The sequence below is a fragment of the Pipra filicauda genome, unplaced genomic scaffold, assembly GCF_003945595.2.
Source record: "Pipra filicauda isolate LSUMZ 115617 unplaced genomic scaffold, ASM394559v2 scaffold12_size5214236_pilon, whole genome shotgun sequence".
Classification (NCBI taxonomy): domain Eukaryota; kingdom Metazoa; phylum Chordata; class Aves; order Passeriformes; family Pipridae; genus Pipra; species Pipra filicauda.
Genome location: NW_024103763.1, coordinates 4,157,364 through 4,176,938, shown reverse-complemented (window position 1 = coordinate 4,176,938; position 19,575 = coordinate 4,157,364). Strand labels below are relative to the sequence as shown.

General features: G+C 40.5%; 1 protein-coding gene across 3 annotated transcripts in view; it reads left to right on the top strand.

Annotated features, from left to right (window-relative positions):
- Positions 1-18,590, top strand: part of REPS2 (RALBP1 associated Eps domain containing 2) — a 95,522-nt gene extending 76,932 nt beyond the window's left edge. For 2 of the 3 annotated variants that reach the window (XM_027738267.2, XM_039378115.1), the window contains exons 15-17: positions 7,894-7,977; positions 10,564-10,709; positions 12,746-14,535. In XM_027738267.2, coding sequence (XP_027594068.2) covers positions 7,894-7,977; positions 10,564-10,709; positions 12,746-13,019 — 504 coding nt within the window. In that variant the 3' untranslated portion in view covers positions 13,020-14,535. The other variant, XM_027738266.2, reaches the window with a different exon arrangement.
- Positions 18,591-19,575: the final 985 nt, after the last annotated feature.

Below are 19,575 nucleotides of genomic sequence, written 5' to 3'. Positions count from 1 at the left end.
TATCAGTTTCTCAATTTCTTTGGACCATAAGTATTTAATATGCTGCAAGCTATTGTAAAGACTTAGGACATGGGCAAGGCCTTACCTCTCTGCTAACTTCCCATGGCATGCTGTAGTTATGGTTTTTCTGCCTTTTTTGTTTATTACTTTTAATTTTTGTTGTTTTTTAAAAAATTTTTAGGTGTGTTTTTTGTGTCATCCTCATCATGATTCCCTCACCTCAAGTGATAGTGTAATAGAACAAATAACCTGTAGCTTGTTGAAATACCTACTGTAGTTTATTTCTGGGCTTGTAGAGAACAGAATTCAGTGGCTTGAGTAAGTTTTCCCAATCCTTTGTTCCTAACTTGATAGCAAACTTAAGTCATTGAGGAGGAATGGCATAAAGATGGCCTCAAAACTTTTGAGCAGATCCAGGGCTGTACAGAGAAAATTGGTGTAACTTGGACTTGCAAGAATCATGGTAGGAAGGCAATAGCTATGTAGCTGTTTTGCAGGGACACATATTTCAGATAGGAAATAACTTTGGGTGCTCATGAATAATGTTCCACTGAAACCAAAGGTTTATGCTCATCTCATATAAGCATTGTTGTTGTTGGTTTTTTAATGGAAATAATACTTTATTACTGTTGGCTTTTAAGCCTACAGAAGTCATTTACCACAGCTGCTTTCTGTGGGAGATTTAGTAACATATTTATGTTAATAGGAATTACAGTTGAACAGTGTAGAACAACTATAACTTTAGGATTTTATCCAACATCAGCTAACTATCTGCAGTGTTGGCCAATTAGATCAACATTCCTTTATTTAAATTACTCTATTTCAGTACCTTCCTGTCCAGTAATGAAGGCATATCTTCAATCCTGTCTGTGCTGTATAAGGGGATTTGAAAACAGTGGAACTGGAAGAAAACTCTGTATATCTTGGCTGAAAAAACTGATGTTCCTAGTCTCTTTTCCCAGAGTCAAAATTTTAAGCCTGTTGGTTTTGTAAATTCACACTGGTTTGTGCTGGACTTTTGTTTCTGGAGACCTTGGGATGTGTTTTTCCCACCGGTTCCATGCTGGCAGCTTTGGCAGGCACTGAAAATTTATGGGTGAAGGAAAAGCATTCAAGTGAAGTGGAATAGGTAGGCAGCTGTTAACATTATCAAATTGAAATATCCTGAGTACAGTGCAACTCTGAAGATTAAAATCTCACTGTGTTATGTGAGCTCAGAATTCAGCTGTCAGTTTAGTAACCATCATTACCATTAGATGTTATTGATTTGGTGAAATCGTGGAAATGAAGCACTGTGAGGGATGATGGGTGGGTCACCCTGCCCAGTCACAGGCATCTGGTGGTGTTGGAAAGCAAAGATATTATTCTTTTTAACATATTATATGTTCTACTCTCCAAATGTTACTTGATACTTCATAATTCCTTGAAGCTTTTTGGCCATTTATCATCCCGAATTGCAAGTGAAAACTGGGACCCAGTTCAAGAAGTTGTCTCTACTAACATGCCTTCACGTTCTGCTGAATCCATGGAGAGCCACGAGTGTGGGGTATGCTCAGGCTGGGTTTGTAACCATCATGCCCATGCTGGTGTGTGGTGCTGAGGCCAAGAGATGGGGCAGGATTCCTGTCTGTCCTGCTGAGACCTCTCAGCCTCCTGAGCAGGCTGGCCATGTGCAGGCTCTGTGCTGGGAGGTGGTCCAGGCATCCCCCCACTACCAGCATCTTTGGGTAAAGCAGAGATACAGGTTTGCTTATCTCTTAACAAGTTGTTTGGAGAAAATATTCAGCCCACTGAGGAATTCCTTTACTCTCTAAAATTATGTGAGGAATTTCAAGTGCTGGCAGGACACCTGGAGTTTTACAGGAAGAAACATTTTTGTTATATAAATAAATTACCCCCCAAAAAAGTAAGATTTTGCTTTTAGCATCCTGCTGTTTGTATATCTAATGGTATTCTCCCAAACAACCATTTTATATTAAACCAAAGGATACTTGTTAGCTTGCATTTACAATCACTGTGCTAGAAGAGGGTGGGTTTTTTGATCATCTCCATGGTTTTGGCTGCAGAATAACATACCTTGTATAAGCAGTGCAATAAGTACTGAAGAAGGCTGTAACAGTAATGAAACTGAAAGTGTTCCATAACATGAAAGATTTTGCCATCTGCCACTTTAATATAAGTGGATTATCTTCCTCTCATGAAAATTATATATTAAATCTAAGATGGCCAGACAAAATAAATTATGATTTAAGAAGTGGTGGAAAAGTAGCACAGTTAAAATTGAATTTGAGGAGTAGTTGATGGATGCTATAAAATCCTTTCTAAAGAGGTTTTTGGGAGAGTATCTTAATTAAAATATGTTGTAATAATTTTTTAACTTGGCTTCACATTTGTCATAAAAACAACAATAAAAAGAAGCTAAGAACTCAATGTCTGTATCTGTAGTGGAATTCACGTAACCCTTTCTAGCTTACGTTAATCTGGTTTTGTGGAAGTTGAAGCATTAAAACAGATTGTTAATGCTTCCATCTGGGTCCTATTCTTTCCTTGCAAATGAGCTGAACATTGCAGCAATTTGTTTGTATTTACTGCCTTTCTCCTCAACCTTATCACCAGCTCTCAGATAGCTCAGGGAAAGAAAAAGCTTATCAAAACTTCAGGGCTGCACAGTGCTGAGAAAGCAGTCAGCACACTAAGACCCTGGCAGCTTGTTGCATTTGCATCCCTGTGGGTTTTTTCCTGTCTTACCATTTTCAGTTTTTGTAACAAGCAATAAAAAGAATTGATGATTCAGTGTGGGATGCAGAAGACTCACAGAAACTGGAATTGAGATGTCTTGACTTCTCAGAAATTGGCTTTAAGCACAAAAATATGAATGTTTAGAAAGGAGCAAAATACCTATTAAATGAACTTATGTAGAGATGATAGAAGATTGCAATGGGCACATACAGAGTGTTAAGTATATGTAGTATCCTACTTTTTTTTACAGATAAGCTATTCTCAATACTTTTTTTACAAAGCTAAGCAGTGGCACTGTGTAGGTAATGATTATAGGCTACTTCAGTGAATGCACAGAGATAATTTCATTTCTGTGAGTAGTGCCATTGACTACAATGGGACTATTTCCATATGTAAAGTTAACCTGGAGCACAAGTGTGGGCAAAATTGAATTGTGGGAAAGACTGAATATATATTTCACCTCTTACAAAAAGCGTCTCAGGTAACAGAAATATGAAAGGTCCACGTAGACCTTCTGTTCTGGAAGATCAGTTATGGATTATCTTGAAATGAGAGTGTGAAATCTACCTATAATCCAGCATTGCAAAACAACAGAACTGGAAATGTAAGCAAAGACCCAGTTGTTAAGATGCTGTGTTTTTTTACAGTTACGAAAATCTTTTATCTAAGGCTTTCAAACACTTAGCGCTTAAGTGAGTGTTACATATTCTTTTAGAAAGGTGCTGTTAAGTATCATCACATGGAGCAGTGAGGAGATTATGAATGTCTGGTCAAGGCTCATGTGATGAAATAATGAGCATTTGCAATTCCTAATGCTGTCCTTAATGATGAGGAATTATCTGTCCTAATGCTCAGTGTTGGCCGTAGGCCACAGGTTGGGCTCTGGCTGTGGCTGTTGCACAGAAAATTCATTGACCAGTTTTACCTTTTGCCTGGAAGAATGGGAAGGCTATGGCTCTTCCCAGAAAATTCAAAACTGTGCTGAGGAAAAAGTAGATACTGTTAATGTTACTGTTAATAACACACTGGTCTCTGCAAAGAGAATCTCTGCAGGTGGTTTGGAATAGGGCACTGTCTTGCTCTTTTCTATGGTCGCTTAACTCTGCTTCCCAAAATCAAGATACTCTTAGGCCTGGTCTGCAACCTCTGTTTGCACTGCTGGTAGTGCAGATGAGCAGGATATTCTTTGCTCATCTACTGTAACCCTGGGTGTGTTCCCAGCCATACCAACCAGCACAGCAGCACTTAGAGTGTCAATAGCTTATTCTGTTCTGTGGACGTGAGTGAGACATCTCCATTGAAGCACTTCTCCACTACTATAACTGAAATTTCCTTTGAAAGACCGTATTGTATAATGTATAATCTTTCAGTTTTATGTACCAATGGTGAAGTATTTAAATATAAATGTGCTAAGTTTCCAATATGTGGGAAAATTCTAAGACATTTCTGTGGTGGAAGGAGGTAGTTTATGGCTGTGTTTCTGAATGAGATTAGTTGCCCAGAGACTATACTAAACATGGTATTAAAACGATGAAGAACTAAAGAGAACCCACCTCAGCTGCTCCTGGTGGATCACCTTTTCCTTGTATTCCACTGCAGGAGCTTGGACCAGAGTACTGTTGAGCCAGGCTCACTCTGCCCATACTAGAAGGCTACTACTACTGGCTTTCACCCCATATCCAAATCAGTGAAGGGAAGGAAATCTGCAAGGAATCCCTCTGCCAAAAGAAAAAACAGGAGTTATTTTTCCTTTAGAATCTGTGTCGGGACAATGTGGGGAGACATCAGCTTGCAGATGTATTTGTAAAGCTTCTCAGAGAAGACTTTGTTGTGTTAGCTGCATCAGCAAACCTTCTTTGCATTGATGCATGATACAGTTAACAAAAAATTTTTACCGGAATTAAAATTTTTTTGCCTGGGTTAAATGCTGTCTGTCCCTGAACAAAATCCCCTGCAGCAGCACACAGATCTGTTTTTACGCTTGGGCTCTTGTGTCAGAGTCATTGCCCTGAGGAGTGGAGGTCTTTCTAGAGGAGAGCTTGTAACTCTGACAGCAGATAATTCATGTATAGAGCTGGTTTCTGCGTGAGAGGGAAAGGTGACTTTGGGAAGAGCCGAGGCTCAGCATGCCCAGTGGCAGCGTACCCGTGGGGCAGGCTCAATCTGCAGGCTCCTAGTGATGCAAACACCTTTTTTTTTTGGTACTTTCCTCCGAGCAAAGTATTCAGAAATGGCCTGTCCCACCTGCCACTAGGTGGCACTTTAGGGACATGTCAGTCGCTCGGTTTCGTTCATTATGCATGAGCTGCATCACCAGAACTAGTTGTCTCTTTGGGGGTTTTCCCCCTTTATTTTTTTTTTTTTTTGGTCAGATATTTCTTTATTTTTACCAGTCCCTGCTCCCCTGGCTGCTGAACTTTGCCATCCTCCATCCTGGCAGCAGGGAGAAGTGGCCAGACCAGTGACCCAGCCTCAGGCAGCGGGTACCGCAGCCCTGCAGCACAGCTGCCACAGCCACATCACAGCCCTCAGCTCACAAAAAATGTGTCTTGCATCACTAGGAACGGCGATACCAAACTGTTGGAAATTTCGGCATCATCCCTGCAATTTATATTTGCTTTTACCAGGGTGCAAAGTTTACCCGTTTTTTCTTTTTTTCAGTTCTCTTTAGTTTAAAGCAGTGTTCTTCTGCAATGACACCATTAAAAAAAATAAATAAAAAGAAATAAAAAAAAAAAAGGGAAGAGAGGAAGAAGAAGAAGAAAGGGTGTTTTTGCTAAAGTTTGAGGTTTGTTTTTTGGTATTTTTTCTTCCCCTCCAGGCCCTTTATCTTACCATGACTTTTTCCGCTTGTTTGCAACTGACATTGTAGAGTACTGGTCTATTCAATTACTCCTACAACGTTTGAACACACTGGTTCTTCAAAAGCTGCATTTTTTTTTATCTATGCATAAATAACATGGGGTTGGTCTCATTTATTTTTTTTAATTCATTATGTGAAATAAGTCAGAATATTCATGCTTTTGATGCAAGTTTTACTGTATGCTCCAACAAGAGTGTGTGCACCAGAAACTTCCAGCCTGGCCAGGTTAGGGAGGGTTCTAGGACTTCCTGTCCAAGAAGGGTCATTAAGAGCTGTCTCTCATGTACCTTGTCACTGTTGTGGATTGTGCAGCAAAGCTATACCATGAGGAATTTATAGTATGCATATTACATGGCTCTCTGAAAGGCTGGGTTTACTCTTGCTGTCCTTAAGTGAATGAAAAATTTGTCAAAGTGATGTGGACCAAATTTACGATGTGGTTCTGTTTGTTATTTGAGCTTTTCTATCCCCGAAGCATTCACGAAAGCCTTGCAGACTTTGCCAGGCTGCTGTTACCAGTGCTTAGAACCTTCATTTCTTTCAAACACAGAAAAAGTGGTTGTAGAAATCAGAGAGGTTATGGGCTACTCAGCTTTGCTGATATAAAAAATGCTCTGTTGCATTCAAAGGACTATTTTTATAGACAGAAAAAAAGATTGGTTTTTTACCATTTCACTCTCATTGGACCAGAAATCTACAGTTAGAGAGGAAGCTCTTCAATACATAAACAGCTTTTCAGAATTCAAATGTTAGTATTCAGTAGTTATTAAAATTTTTAAAAATCAAATTATTATTCAGATACTGGAATATTACAGTGTGAGGGGTTTTGGGTTTTTTTAACCATCAAGTAACACTACAGATGTACCACACTTAAAAGAATGTGGGAGAGAGATCTTGTCAGTCAAAATACCTTTTCCCTCTCCCCTGGGGGATTTCACATGTGTTTTAAAAAAATAAATTCCAGATTTCCCTCCTCTGTGCACGTGTTTGACACCATATGGTTGGAGAACAGCAGTAACCTGACAGAACCACATTTTCCCTGTACCTTCCTGTACAGCTCTTATTCTGTCTGTTATGGAAAAAATGAAAGTCGTATGAAAAAATTCCTCCTTTTTAAATATACCAAAATCTGTGCTTTCTGTCATTTTTGTTTAACTTAGAGTTAAGCACTGGTAAACTTGTGACTGCTACAGAGCTTGGCGGGCCTATGCAGAAACCTCTTGGCAACAGTGAGTTAGGTTCTTCAGTGCGCAACAAGTTATTATGGCTAAAATTCTGGTCCCTTGAAAGTTTGAGGTTTGCCTCAGGCTTGGTTTTTCACTTGTATAGAAATGAGCCTTTCTTGTGGAGGAAGCAGAATGGCAGGTTGCCCCTTCTCCCTGGGGGCTCTTGCCAATGTGCCTCCAACTTGGCAGAAGCTGGGAAAGAGAAGAGGCTGTCTGCTGGTGCCAAGTGCCCTCAGCCTTCTGCTTCTACCTGCCTTCCCCATCTTGGAGAGCACGTCCGTACTTTCTGGAGAGAAAACAGCTGCACTGTGTTTATACCGTGTTTGCTGCCGTGTGCCCAGGGACAGGCAGCTCCAAATCCTGCCACCCTTCCCTATGCTGTGCCCTGTCAAAAGATGCAGAGAGGTTTCACAAAAGGCAAAGCAAGGGATTAACCTTCTGTTTTAATTTGCTGCTCAGTCAGATATGTTGGCGGGAGGGTGTTTTGTTTTGCAGATGTGTAGACCTGGGTGGTGAGTGTTCATCCCAGTTTCTGTTTGAAACGTGAGAAGGGAGGAGGGAAGATTTATTTGTCTGCTTTTATGACTCGTGTTTTCAGTAACTTTGCTGGAATTTTTGGTATGATTCATGCTTTCTCACTTCAGCCTTGCAAACTTCAAAGACAGAGGTTTACTCCAGTGAATTTTCATTGATTTCAGGTGATAATAAGGTGACAGGGTGCATCCAAGATCTTTCTAGCTTTTATCCACCCTCCTTAGTTTTTCTCTAAGTATCTAGGCCATATGGGTAACTCTAGAAGAAATTGTGAGTATTAGATTGTTTACATTCATCAGTTCCTAATGCTTCACAAAGTTTTCTTCTGTTTTCCAAGCACAGTAAAATGCAAGAAAATGGTTTCATTAAAAATCTGCAAAAGACATATGTCATCCATTCAGCTGTCACCCGAGATCTCCATTTTCCCTACTGTTGAATTGTTAAAGTAACTTTTCTTTTGTGTGTAACATTTCCTTTCATTGACTTTATTGTATGTGACTGGGTGTAGCACTGACTGATTTGTTGTTGCAGACAGAGCAACCATCTGAGGTTGATTTACATCCTCAGATGAATAGACCCCCATCGCAGGCAGAAGAAAACAGTTCAGCAAAAAAGGTGAGACCTGCACACATTGTACCATTATGGAGTGATTTGCCTTCATCAACAGATGTGGTTGTTTTAAGTTTTAAAGCAATTAAACAGAGGGTTAGGGTTATGTTTTCACATGTTTACCTTCTGTGGAGGTCAAGACGCTGGAGAGAACTGGGATCGTGTGTGACATCAACTTGGATAAATCATTAAGAAGCTCTTAGTACATACACATTGATGCACGTGCTTTGAGAGAGGCAGCTTGCCATTTATTTCAAAATCAATAGGAGAGCCTTAGGGAGCCTTGTGGAGCCTTAGGGAAGACAAAAAAAGAGTTTGATTGTACTCGACCCTTGTCTTGCTGTAGTTCTTGCACTTCTTGGTTTCAGTTATTGAGGATTTAATTTTGATGTAAACACACCTGTTTGCTAGAGGTCAGGATCTGCCACTAAATGTACATAGACTGGGAGAGATTTGCTCAAGATGTGCAGTTTCTAATATGTTTTTGTATGAGCATATCATTGTATAAAGTAAGCACTGAAATTGCAATGGCACTCTTCAAAGGGCCTTGCTTAGGGATGGACTGGCCTTAGCAGTGGCTGTGAGCATTTCCCCTCTCCTGGTCATACTCCCACCACCTCCTTCCACCAGCTCCAGACAGAACAGGTTTTGATAGGGGGCAAATGCAGATTCTCGCCCCTCTGGCCCCTCCTACAGCCAGAGAGCACCTGCAAGACCTTTGCTTAGCCCAGCCAAGAACTGTTTGCAGGTGCTGTGTGTAGTGTGTACCTTGCCCAGGGAGCACCATCACCCTTCTTACTCTAACGGGAGGCACAGACAAATGTCCAGTGTCATCATTTTCTGTATGTGATAGGGCTTTCCAGGCAGTGTCCTTGTTCTTGTGTTCATCACATGCTACTTCTAGCCTGTCCCAGCTTCTTCCTTGCTCTGCTTTGTAGCCCTGCTGGGGAAATGAAGTCCTGGTAATCCACCTACTTCATGCTCACCCTTATCCCACCTGGATCTCTAAAATGCAGTGAAGCCCCAGGCTGTGGGGCGTGGGAGGCAGGTTGTTGTTGTGGTGCTGACCCACCTTCCAAAGCCTTGTGCAGCAACAGGCAGCCAAAGAACCCGTGCAGAGGGATCTGCTTTTACGTATTGGATTATTGCTTACAGTATTGTGTTTGAAATGGCAGAGGGATTTATCCTGTGGATTTGGTAGGGTTTGGGCAGTTTAAGGTAGACTGGGATTGTGTGTCTAGCATCCCACCAGTTTATACTTGTAGAAGGCATACACAAGTTCCTCACTTGCCACATGTGGTGTATGTAGGGACCTGTGCATGTGCGCAGGATTTCAGAGCATGGTATTACCAGAGACCTGTGCAGTCATGATGTGCTGATGTCCTGATCAGAACATCTCATAATATTTTTAGATTTTTTTTCCAGTAATGACAGAACTGTTTTTTAATGTTGAAACCCTTTTTTTCTTATAATTCAAATTCCTTTAATAATTGCAATCCCTCTAATACTAATGATTGATGGTCTTATGCTGGTTTCATTTTGTATCACTCATAATGGTCTCTTCTTGTGTCAGGCTGCTTATTACAGTGTTGTTTTTTTTCTCATAATTGCTGTGTCATTAAATATTTCCCCATTTATTTTTTTCTTATTTTACTAACATTTGGTCAAAACTTAGTAATGCATGTACTCTAGCCCAGTAAACTGTTCAATAAGAAAATTTGGTCTCTGGTTTTGTCTGTGGTGCTAAAAAAAACTTTCTGAAGTCCCTTCAACTTTTGAGTCTTAGCTTTCTCATTCATGAAATGAGGCAGTAATAGTTATATCCCTTGTAAAACAAATCCAATAATAAAATACACTGAAAATGATATATTTATATTTCAGTTTTAAAAAAGCTATAAGGCATTAAAACTGTTCTCATTGCTAAAGAAATGATGTCTTAATTTAAAATAATTAAAACTCTTCTTACCACTGAAGTCATGAAAATCCAAGACTCTGACCTAGAAAACCCACACTATTTATTTGATGTAATTTATCAAGAGAAATAACTCGCCTTCTATACTTCCAACATGTTAATTTTGCATGGATAATTTTATATATTTGTATTTCTAAACTATCTTCAGTGTTGCTTCATGTAAGAGAGGAGGGGAGAAGGGAGAAACTCCACGCCAGATGTGTGAGGCAGTGAGATGGGATACAATTGATTGATTCATTATTGATTCTTACCAACTGAGCATAATCAAAATTAAATCTTGCTTTGGTTTTAATGCTTTTGGGTCAACTGGGGGCCAGTATATGTATTTATACCCCTCCCTCCACCTTCGCCCATTGCACACAGAGCTACACAATACAATCCAGATGAAGACAAAACACTAGTATAATCATTTAATTCATTAAGGAACTACGAGAGTTATTGTTCCTTTTTCAAAGTCAGAAAAGTGAGAAGCTATTACCAGATTTGAATTAAGCTCTGTACCTCTTTAAATTATGAAATCTTTGTCCAGCTGTCAGCAATTTATGTGTCACAAATATTCTCCAGCCTAATGATGGGACACATATGGCCTGACTTAATGTTGCTGTGCTTCTTCCTTTCAGGAGGTTGTTCTTGCTCAACCACCCTCCAAACCTGCCCGCAGGAAGCTCCGGACAGAGGCACAAGGGCTGGAGACCCCTGAGCTTTCTCCCACTATAAATGTGACTTCTTCCCAGCCAGCAACCAAGGCTCATCTCCCAGTTCAAAAGTAAAAACCTGTACTTAGCATGCCAAACTGCACCATGAGATCTGATGTGGCAGGGTTTCCTCTTTGCATAATTCTGTGCTTAATAGTTACGTTCTTGAGAGTGCTTCACTTGATACAGGTCTCTGAAATGTACATTGGTCTTCTCAAATGCAGACTAAGCCTGTAGTGACTGTTGGTATTTGATTGATAGATAACCTCTTCAAAAGTGTCTTACTTCTGTACCTGGTAGACATGTCTGAAGAGCAAGCCTAGCTGTTCAGCCAGCATCTCTAACACAACTTTTATATGTGAGGGTGTATGTTTTTGCCTTATGCACATCTTCTGGAATTTTGGTCGTTCATTTGGACAGATATGACCAAATAAATGCCCGGGAAACTGAGTCATGAAATGCTTGATGTTGGTTATATCCTTGTGATATTTTTTTATTGCAAGGCATATTGGAAATGAGCTTGCCAGTGGTGTGAGTTGAGCCACTTGTAATAATCGAGTAATGGCCAAACCCAACATGTGTTGTTTGCTCTCATAAATACAGCTGTCAAAGCTGTCAGCAGCAAAGACTTGTATGTGTATTTAATAGCAGTGGAGAAGGGGCTGTACAAATGGTAAACAAAGGCACTTGAAGCCCTATTGGATCTGTGCATCTCCCTCAACTGAAAGACTGTGCAAACATTATACCCCACTGTCACCCAGAGCCTTGCAAAGACATCTGATTCAGCTTGAAACAAAACCAAGCTGCCCAAAGCAATTGAGCGTTTCTTGGCAAACTGTTTATCAGTAGACTGAATCTGTGCTGCATAATTGGAGATTAGAATAAGTAATAAGACTCATAGGATGCTCTTAAAGTGCTATTTTGTGTTTTGGGAGTGCATATTCCATAGTGGTTCAGAGATAACAGCATTTGTTAACATCTCAATCCCGTCTTGTCTGTATCTTTCCTAAAATGTTTAAATGGCCACAGACATATATTGCCCTGCTTTTATTTTTTTTGCATCATCTATTACTTTATAGTCTATGGAGAGTAGTTTGAACCAAAATAGTGAAGCAGAAAACTGACAGTTCACTGGAAGATAACAGCATAAAGTCCTGTTGCTGTGCTGTGAAAAAGATTCTGTTGCAAAGATCAGTGCCATCAGCTCTGTTAAGACAGAAGAGCTAATGGGGACTGTGTGCCACTGTGGACTGTATTTAAATAGGGCATCTGGTTTAGATCAAATTTGGCATTAAAGAGCTCTTTTAGGCTCATGTAAAACTTTAAAATAATCTTTTTGGATGAGGGATTGGATATCGGAGCCAGTATATTCTGTATTTTCTTTCCTTTTCCTGTTGTTATCTCCATTTCTTGGAATAGGATGGTCCTTACATACAGAACTGTCTCTTTTTGTACCTGTCTGCCTAGCTGTCATTTCCTCCAGATCAGTTACCACAGGCTATGAAGTAATAATAATGAGCAGCAAAACAGATGAGGAAAGTCCATAAGCCATTCCTCTGTTCCTGTTTGTAATATCAGGCGGTTTGGGTGGAAATGACTGCTTTGAATGAAAGAAAGATTAATTTTTGAAGTAAAAAACCATCAGAATCAGCAGTGCTCCAAAAATCTGAGACAGCATTTTCATGCCTATGTCCTTTATTTCTGTTTAGAATGATTTTTATATTTTGCAGTAGCCACTTCTGACTCTCTAAACTCTACAAGCGTCTGAAAACAGCTAGTGCAAAGATGCTACAATAACCACAGCTATGCAGGGATTATTCTTAAGCTCAATGAGAATGAAGTGATTTTGAAATAATTGAGACAGCCTAAAATGTTTCTGTCATTCAGGTTAACAGGTCGTGACTGTTTTACTTTCAAAAACTCTACCTGATTCAGGCATCTAATTTCAAGTGTTACCTTTTTCTTCTCTTGAATCTGTAGTTTGTACCTTGTCTTTGAAGCATAGTCCAGTGTGTATCAAGTACAGTCATGCAAAATGGATGGCTGGTCTTCTGGCATCAGCCACTGTTGAGGTTCTTAATTGAAATGTTTTGTATCTGTCTGACAGACAGTCTTCCAAGCAGAAAAGGGCTATTCAGACTGCCATACGAAAGAACAAAGAAGCCAATGCTGTGCTCGCCAGGTTGAACAGTGAGCTCCAGCAGCAGCTGAAGGTAAGGAATGCATTGCAAATCAGTGACAAAACTCCTTGTAATCAGTTATGTGTCACCTCCAGCAGAGAATCTTGTTCATCCTCTCAGATGAGACCTATTTCATTCCTTCCTGCTTTCAAGAAGGGAATAACTGTATTGTATATGTGGGTAGGATGGTACTTCCTGTGAAAAATTACAACCTATGAGCCTACAGCTCCACTGGCAGCATGAGTCTAAAGAATGAACTTCATCTTTCTGAAAAGTTTGATGTGATGGTGTCACCTGCTGCAGAAGACCAACTCAAACCAAGCTTTCTTGTCTTCTGATCAGTTGTGCTACATAATTGTCTCCTGGAGTCAGGCATTTGAGATACATGGACCGTGTTTTATGTGAGCATCTAACACTGATTTTTAATGTCTGCTGACTTGTCCTTTAATGTGTTCCCAAGGGGCTGTTTTCTTATAAATATCAGTTCTTCATTTTTCCATTGTCTTAGTCCAAATGTAGCACAGACTTCAGGTTTTTATCTCCTACAGCTTTTTCTTCCTTGCATGTTATGAACACGCTTGTCTGGAAAGGGTGGTGAACCTGCAGATGCACTTTTTTTTTTTCGGTCAGGGGGGAAGTTTGATTGCATGTTCAACTTTGCATAACGTAATTTCTTAACTGCTTTTCAAGGATCTCCCAAGAGAGATTGAGGGTGGATGCTCTGCACTGAAATCAGAGCAAAATATAGAACAGTAATTGAAATAAGCATAGAGATGAAAGCTTTTAATGACAGCACATTGCCATCATTCCTTGACTCAGGTCTTACCTGCTCCCATCTTCAGCCGACCAGTGCTATAACCTGTGTTTTACAGCAGGAAAAGACATAGAGGTTTGCCTAAGTTCACACAAGAGCTTGTCCTTTAAGCTGTGTTGCTGCCTGGAAACTTTCTGATAAAGCAGGGCTCTGCTGTTTTTATGGAGACCAGAAGACTTGATGGGTACTCCTCAGGCACATCTTACACTGAGGATGGGGAAGATTCAAGTGCACTCCCCTGCTGGGGCTCTGAGCCTGCCCAAATGGGGAACCAAAGCCTGGAGGAGGCATAGTTCAGCCCAGCTCCCACACTGGCAGGGAGCCCTTTGATGGGAGGTCAGCGAGAGCTGGGTGCCTCTCCATACAGGGGCACCCTTGAGACAAGGAGAGCTTTCCGAAAATCACTGGTCCCCAAAGCCTTCATGCTTAGTTTCTGACTGAGACTGATGATCTTCCTGCTGCAGCAACCACAGGGGTAGATTGCAAAATCTAAGTCGTGTTCATTTCCCAGAGGAAAGAGGCTGGCTGTAGAACAAAATACTATCAAAAAGCAGTTTTGAAGGAAACCTTATTTCAAAATAGCCTGATTTTCTTTGGTAAAAGTGGCCATTTGAGGCTATCTTTGCTGCAGTCCCAGCTGTTCCACTGGCCAGTGGATGACTGCTCCTCTCCGTGGTCACCCAAGCACGTGGTTAAACCTCTGTGTTGCCCCCCTGTAAGGAGGAGGCAGCAGAAGCTGTGCAGGGGGGTCATATGGAATTGGTGCTGTGTTTTGAGACCACAAGGACAGTTACTTAAACAGCAGAGCCCCAAGCCTTGAGTCAATGCCAGTGGTTTGCCTGGCTGCCCTTCGCCAGAGCAGGGTGGTACATTTGAGCATCCCAAAAGTTAGAACACGCATCTCTCCCTCCTGCAGGAGGTTCACAAGGAACGAATTGCCTTGGAAACACAGCTGGAGCAGCTACGTCCTGTCACCGTCTTGTGACTTCCCGCACCGCTGTGCTGCAGCAAGAGCAGAGCACGTGCCCCGACAGCCTTGCAAGGAGAGGACCTGGGTGTGGCTGAGCAGGGTTTCTGCCAAGGCAGTGGGGAGGACCAGCCTTGTCAGGTCTCCCTTCACCCCACTAGACGCTTTTGCCTTTGCAGGTGAGGAAGAGACAGAAAACAAATACCTGACTGCCAGATATTTCTGAGTGGGGGATGCTTTGCCTTCTTTCTTCTTTTTTCCCAGCCTAATGTGTAAAAGCAGTTTATCACTGAAATGAATAACCTAAGAGTATTTTATTTATGTAAAGAATTCCTGATTTATATGCATTTTGGCAGCACCTCCTGCCCTGCTCATTATGAGGTACAGCATTCCTGAATTCTTGCTTAAATTGAAAACTCATCTGCTGAGGTGTGCTTCTGGATGTCACTGATTCTTGTAGGATTGTATCATGGTAGAGTACCCCTGGGTTTAACATACCATAGGAATAAAACTCACAAGATGTACAGAATCTTTATCCTCAGTCACATGTCAAATAATTATTTTCTTAGTACTGTTTATTATGCAATCATGGATGTATTTTAATGTTAGAGAACTTGTATTTTAGAAGTTCAAGGCATATGAGAGAACAGTAAAAAATACTAAAATTTAGTTATTTTGGAAATTAGGAAAAATATCTTTTTTTGAACTACAGTTGTTTCTTATCACCAGTGTTTGATCACTTGCTTGCAACTGCCAGTGTCTGTGCATTCTTCTGGCGTATTTGAGATCACTGGTTTATAGCTTTTTTCTTCCTTTTTTTTTTTTTTTAAACCAACAGTGTGTTTCTAACAACAGGTTAAAAATCCATTCAGGGCATTTTTATAGAAGCTATTCTATGTGCATCTGTATTAGTCTGCTTTGTTGTCTTAATAGCTGCTGATATTTTTAAGGATGTGTACAAGAACTGTATTTCCAAAAGAAGAAAGATAGCAAAGTGCTATGTATGAGGCTATAAAATGTGTGATGGAAATAATTGCCTTTTACAGCAGGCTTTTGTTAAGGTTCCTTTGCACATCAGTGGAGATGCTACTGATAGGATAAAGCTGCTAATGCCCATCTATTTTCTAAATGAAGAAGCAAAGATGAATTTTTAACCTGCGTTTGATCCAGGGCCAACTGAATCCCGTGGGGATTTTTCCATGGATGCACTGGTCAGTGGCTTTGGTCTCAGTTCTTGCAATGGAAGCTGGCTAACTAATATTGCTGTATTTTTTCAGCCAATACTCTTAGATTGCGTGAGTTCAGACATAATAATATCAGCCCTGCTCCCACCATGGGTATGATGTGCTTCACTTGCAAGGGAATGTCGCCTACCTGTTATCCACCTTAAACATGAAGCTGCACATGTTTCATATCCTGTTGCTCACTGACCTAATTTAAGTGTATGTGTTTGCCTGGCAGAAACAGTGCAAAAATTTTGTCACTGTCGTTGGTGTGACGCTTTCTCCCTGTAGCTATAGGATGGCCCTGGGGCTGAGAGGAAGGAGAAGCAGGTTTGAAGCAGCTGGGTAGCCTCTCTTCAGGGTGTATCGTGGAATGGCTGCCATGGCATATCAGAGGGCACCAGAGCAGCCAAAAGTTTTGTTGGGAGATAAGAAGGGCATCAATGAGAATGTTTAAACTGATGAGGAAACAGTCTACTTTTGCTGGAAAGAATGTGGATGTGGAACATGAATCCAGAAGTCTGAAGGTGAAAATTGCCATTTGCAGAATTGTTACTGAAAGTGTTTTTGTGATACATTAGTTTTGATTCAACTAAACATCCCTATGTTAACAGGCAGCAACTGTTTTCTCTGGATTTGAGACTTCTCTTGTGTGACTATTGCATAGCTGAGGTCAGACAGTCATTCCTGGTCAGTGACAAAATGTGAGGAATGCAAACATTTCTGGGAAACTGCAAAAGAGCCACTGCCCTCTTGCTCGTAGTGATATTTTTCCAGATTTATCATCATTTATTTAATTTGTTCGTAGTATTATTGAGTCATTCTGGAGATTTAATGAGGCTAAGTGCTCTCTCTCTTTGCTTTTTAGTTCTTATGTTGTCATTTGGTTAATAAACCGTTACTATTTGGTAGAAAATAATCGTATGGCACACTTGTTTTTTCTTATATGGGTGATATTTTAAGGAAAGTTTTTCAATTATTACAAAGAAGTGTGCATGCTGCATTTTTAAGGCAGTGGAGGACTTTTTCATGTTTGATAGGAGCTTCCTTTGGAATAATCTTGCATTTATTTCACTTGAGTTATTCATGGAGTAGATGCTGTTCTAAGGAATTATGGAAGAGTCTGCTTTATAGTGTCTTTTTCAAATGTCTCCCTTCTAAAATATGGAAAGTTTTTTTCATTCACTGGAAATTATGATCCATGCTTAGCCAACAATGAAATACTTACATGATTGTTACTTTACCACTGGACTTAATAAATAAAATATTTAACCATCTCTGCATTTTTAGAGTTGCAGTCAAATGCCCTGCTCAGCTTCAATGACTTTAATGTGAGTTGATTTGTATTCTTTTTGGTAAAATGTCAGCTATGATGGTGATACACTAGTTCACATAGAGAGTAAAGTGAAATATTCAAGGAGAAATGTTGGTGTGTTTTACATATGGTGCAGAAGTTACTCTTCTGTGTGTCTCAACAGTTAAGCATTTATGATAGCCCATGCAAAATGAAAAAGTATGTCTAGTCTTGGGAAGCTATTAGCATTTTGAAGAGAGGAGAAGGCATCATGAAGCTATAGACAGTGCTTCTGGCAGTTGCTCCGTGCAGCCATGCTCATGGCTACTGTTAGCAGGCCTTGGCTGGTCCAAGTTCACATCTAAATCCAGGATCACAGATTTTCTCAAAAATTATTTTTCCTTTAGAAAAATGTGGGTGTAGCAAAATCATAATTTCTTGCAGAAACCTTTGCTTTCTCAAACTTCGGATGGGAGATGCTCCTAAAATCAAAATCAAAAAGGGAGACCTCACAGGCACTTTGCTTGACCTGCAGGTGAGTGATCAGCTTTAAGCCCCTGACATGCCTGACCCAGAACAGTAGCTAGGGTCTGCCTGTCCCAGCTTCCAGCCTGACCAAGGAGAGAGAGCAGATTCCCATGCATAAGCTCTCACTGTCCTCAGTTCATGGTTTCTGTATGTACTGGGCAGAGAACATGCCCAGCAACAGAGAATAAATGGGAACAGGAGGTGGAGCTCGGCATCCTTGTATCTGAGAGGATGTGCTGGCCGTGAGCCCCATGCCCCATTCCCAGTCTTCAACTGGACAATTAAATATTTCTATCTGGAGAACAGGACTAGGCAGAGTAGATAAGGATCTTCCTCAGTGTGGGTGTAAGTGTGCACTCGTGTCTTCCTTTTGATTTTGCATTTCTTTATGGATCTGTTAATGTTTATATTACCAGGAGGAAGAGAGCCTGTAAAAGTTGCTAGCTGGGGAATGAGGGATGTCCATTTCCCAGTACCTTCAGCCTTCAGCATACACAGTCCTTGACAAGAAAATACATGGGCTCATGAAGCTGCATATTTTATTGACTAAAGAGTACTTTTTCAGGAAAAAAAATAAATCTAAGTGATGCAGTGTCTTTGAGAAGAGATGATGTATTTTGAAGCTTTTTTCAGCTATCTTCATGATAATGTGCTATGAACATATGCATTATGTTTTACTCTGTTACTGATTTTTTGATACAAAAATTGTATTGCAAGCATTGTCATTGTTAATCTAAAAAAAATACCCCGAGGCTATTAAATATTTGAATTTTAATTTATAAATTGGTTAGCCAGATTTAAGTAATTTGTTTTCACAGCTGCAGACTATCCCCATGGTAAGCTGCAAAATGTATAGTGTTCTATACTATGCCCATCTAATTTTGGAAAATGTATGTGATATGAAGCTGGGTGCCACATTAAAATAAAAGCGTCCAATAACGTCAAACTGCCTTGCTTTTGTGGTTTATTTAACATGTTGATGGTGCAGACCTGCGAGGAGAGCAGAAACTGTGACTCGCTGTGGAAAAAGTACCGTGTTGAAATGGCTGACCTTCAACTATGAAAGATGAAATCACTTACATTGGGATTGTGTGTACGCCATAGAGACAGAGACTTATTTAAAGTGAAATCATATTTCCTTAGGCTTCAGTTAAGTCAAAACTTCATCTTTACTGTGTCAAGCCTCACTTTGTCTGAATTCAGACTGAACTCTGTGATTTAGCCCAAAGAGGCACACCCTTTCACCACCGTGAAGGAAAAGGTGTTCCCAGCTTCTGTCAGACCCTTGGTTGGAGGGTGCCTAGGCAGGACCTGCAAGAGGATTCAAGCTGTTCCCCCCAGCACTCCTGTGATCAGTGTTCTTGGTCCCTCATCAGCTGCAAGAGCTGAAATTAAACTGGGAAAAGGAAACCATTTGAATAGCTGGCCTTTGTGGGCAGGGAGCTGGAGGGGACAGCGTACTTCAGCTCTTTAACTAGTGTGATTTTTAAGAATTATGTCACAGCTGTCCAAAGAGCAGTGCTTTAAAAGAGGAAATAATGAGTGATAAATTAATTCTTCCAGCATTAAGCCATGACAAGGGATGTTTTATTGGCCTAAAAGTATGTCTCTGGTGCACGTGAGGCACAAGGCCAAGGCATTAAAAACTTGTAAATATCCTGTGGGGAGCTGTTCTCCATTGGCAGTGGGATGGATTTAGATGGCTCCTCAATTCTTAGTTTTTACAATTAGATGATACTCTGGGGTGCCTTTATGCAAATCTAGATTGGCTCTCTGTATTTAAATTCACGTTCCAAATAATCTATCTTAAAAATGCATCTTCCCACTCTAGAAAAAAGTTCTTAGTTGAAGGGGGAAAGAAGTAGGAGAAGCTTCAAAAGCCATTTTATATCTGTTTTTTGAACTAGTACTGCTTCACAAGCGTGCCTCAT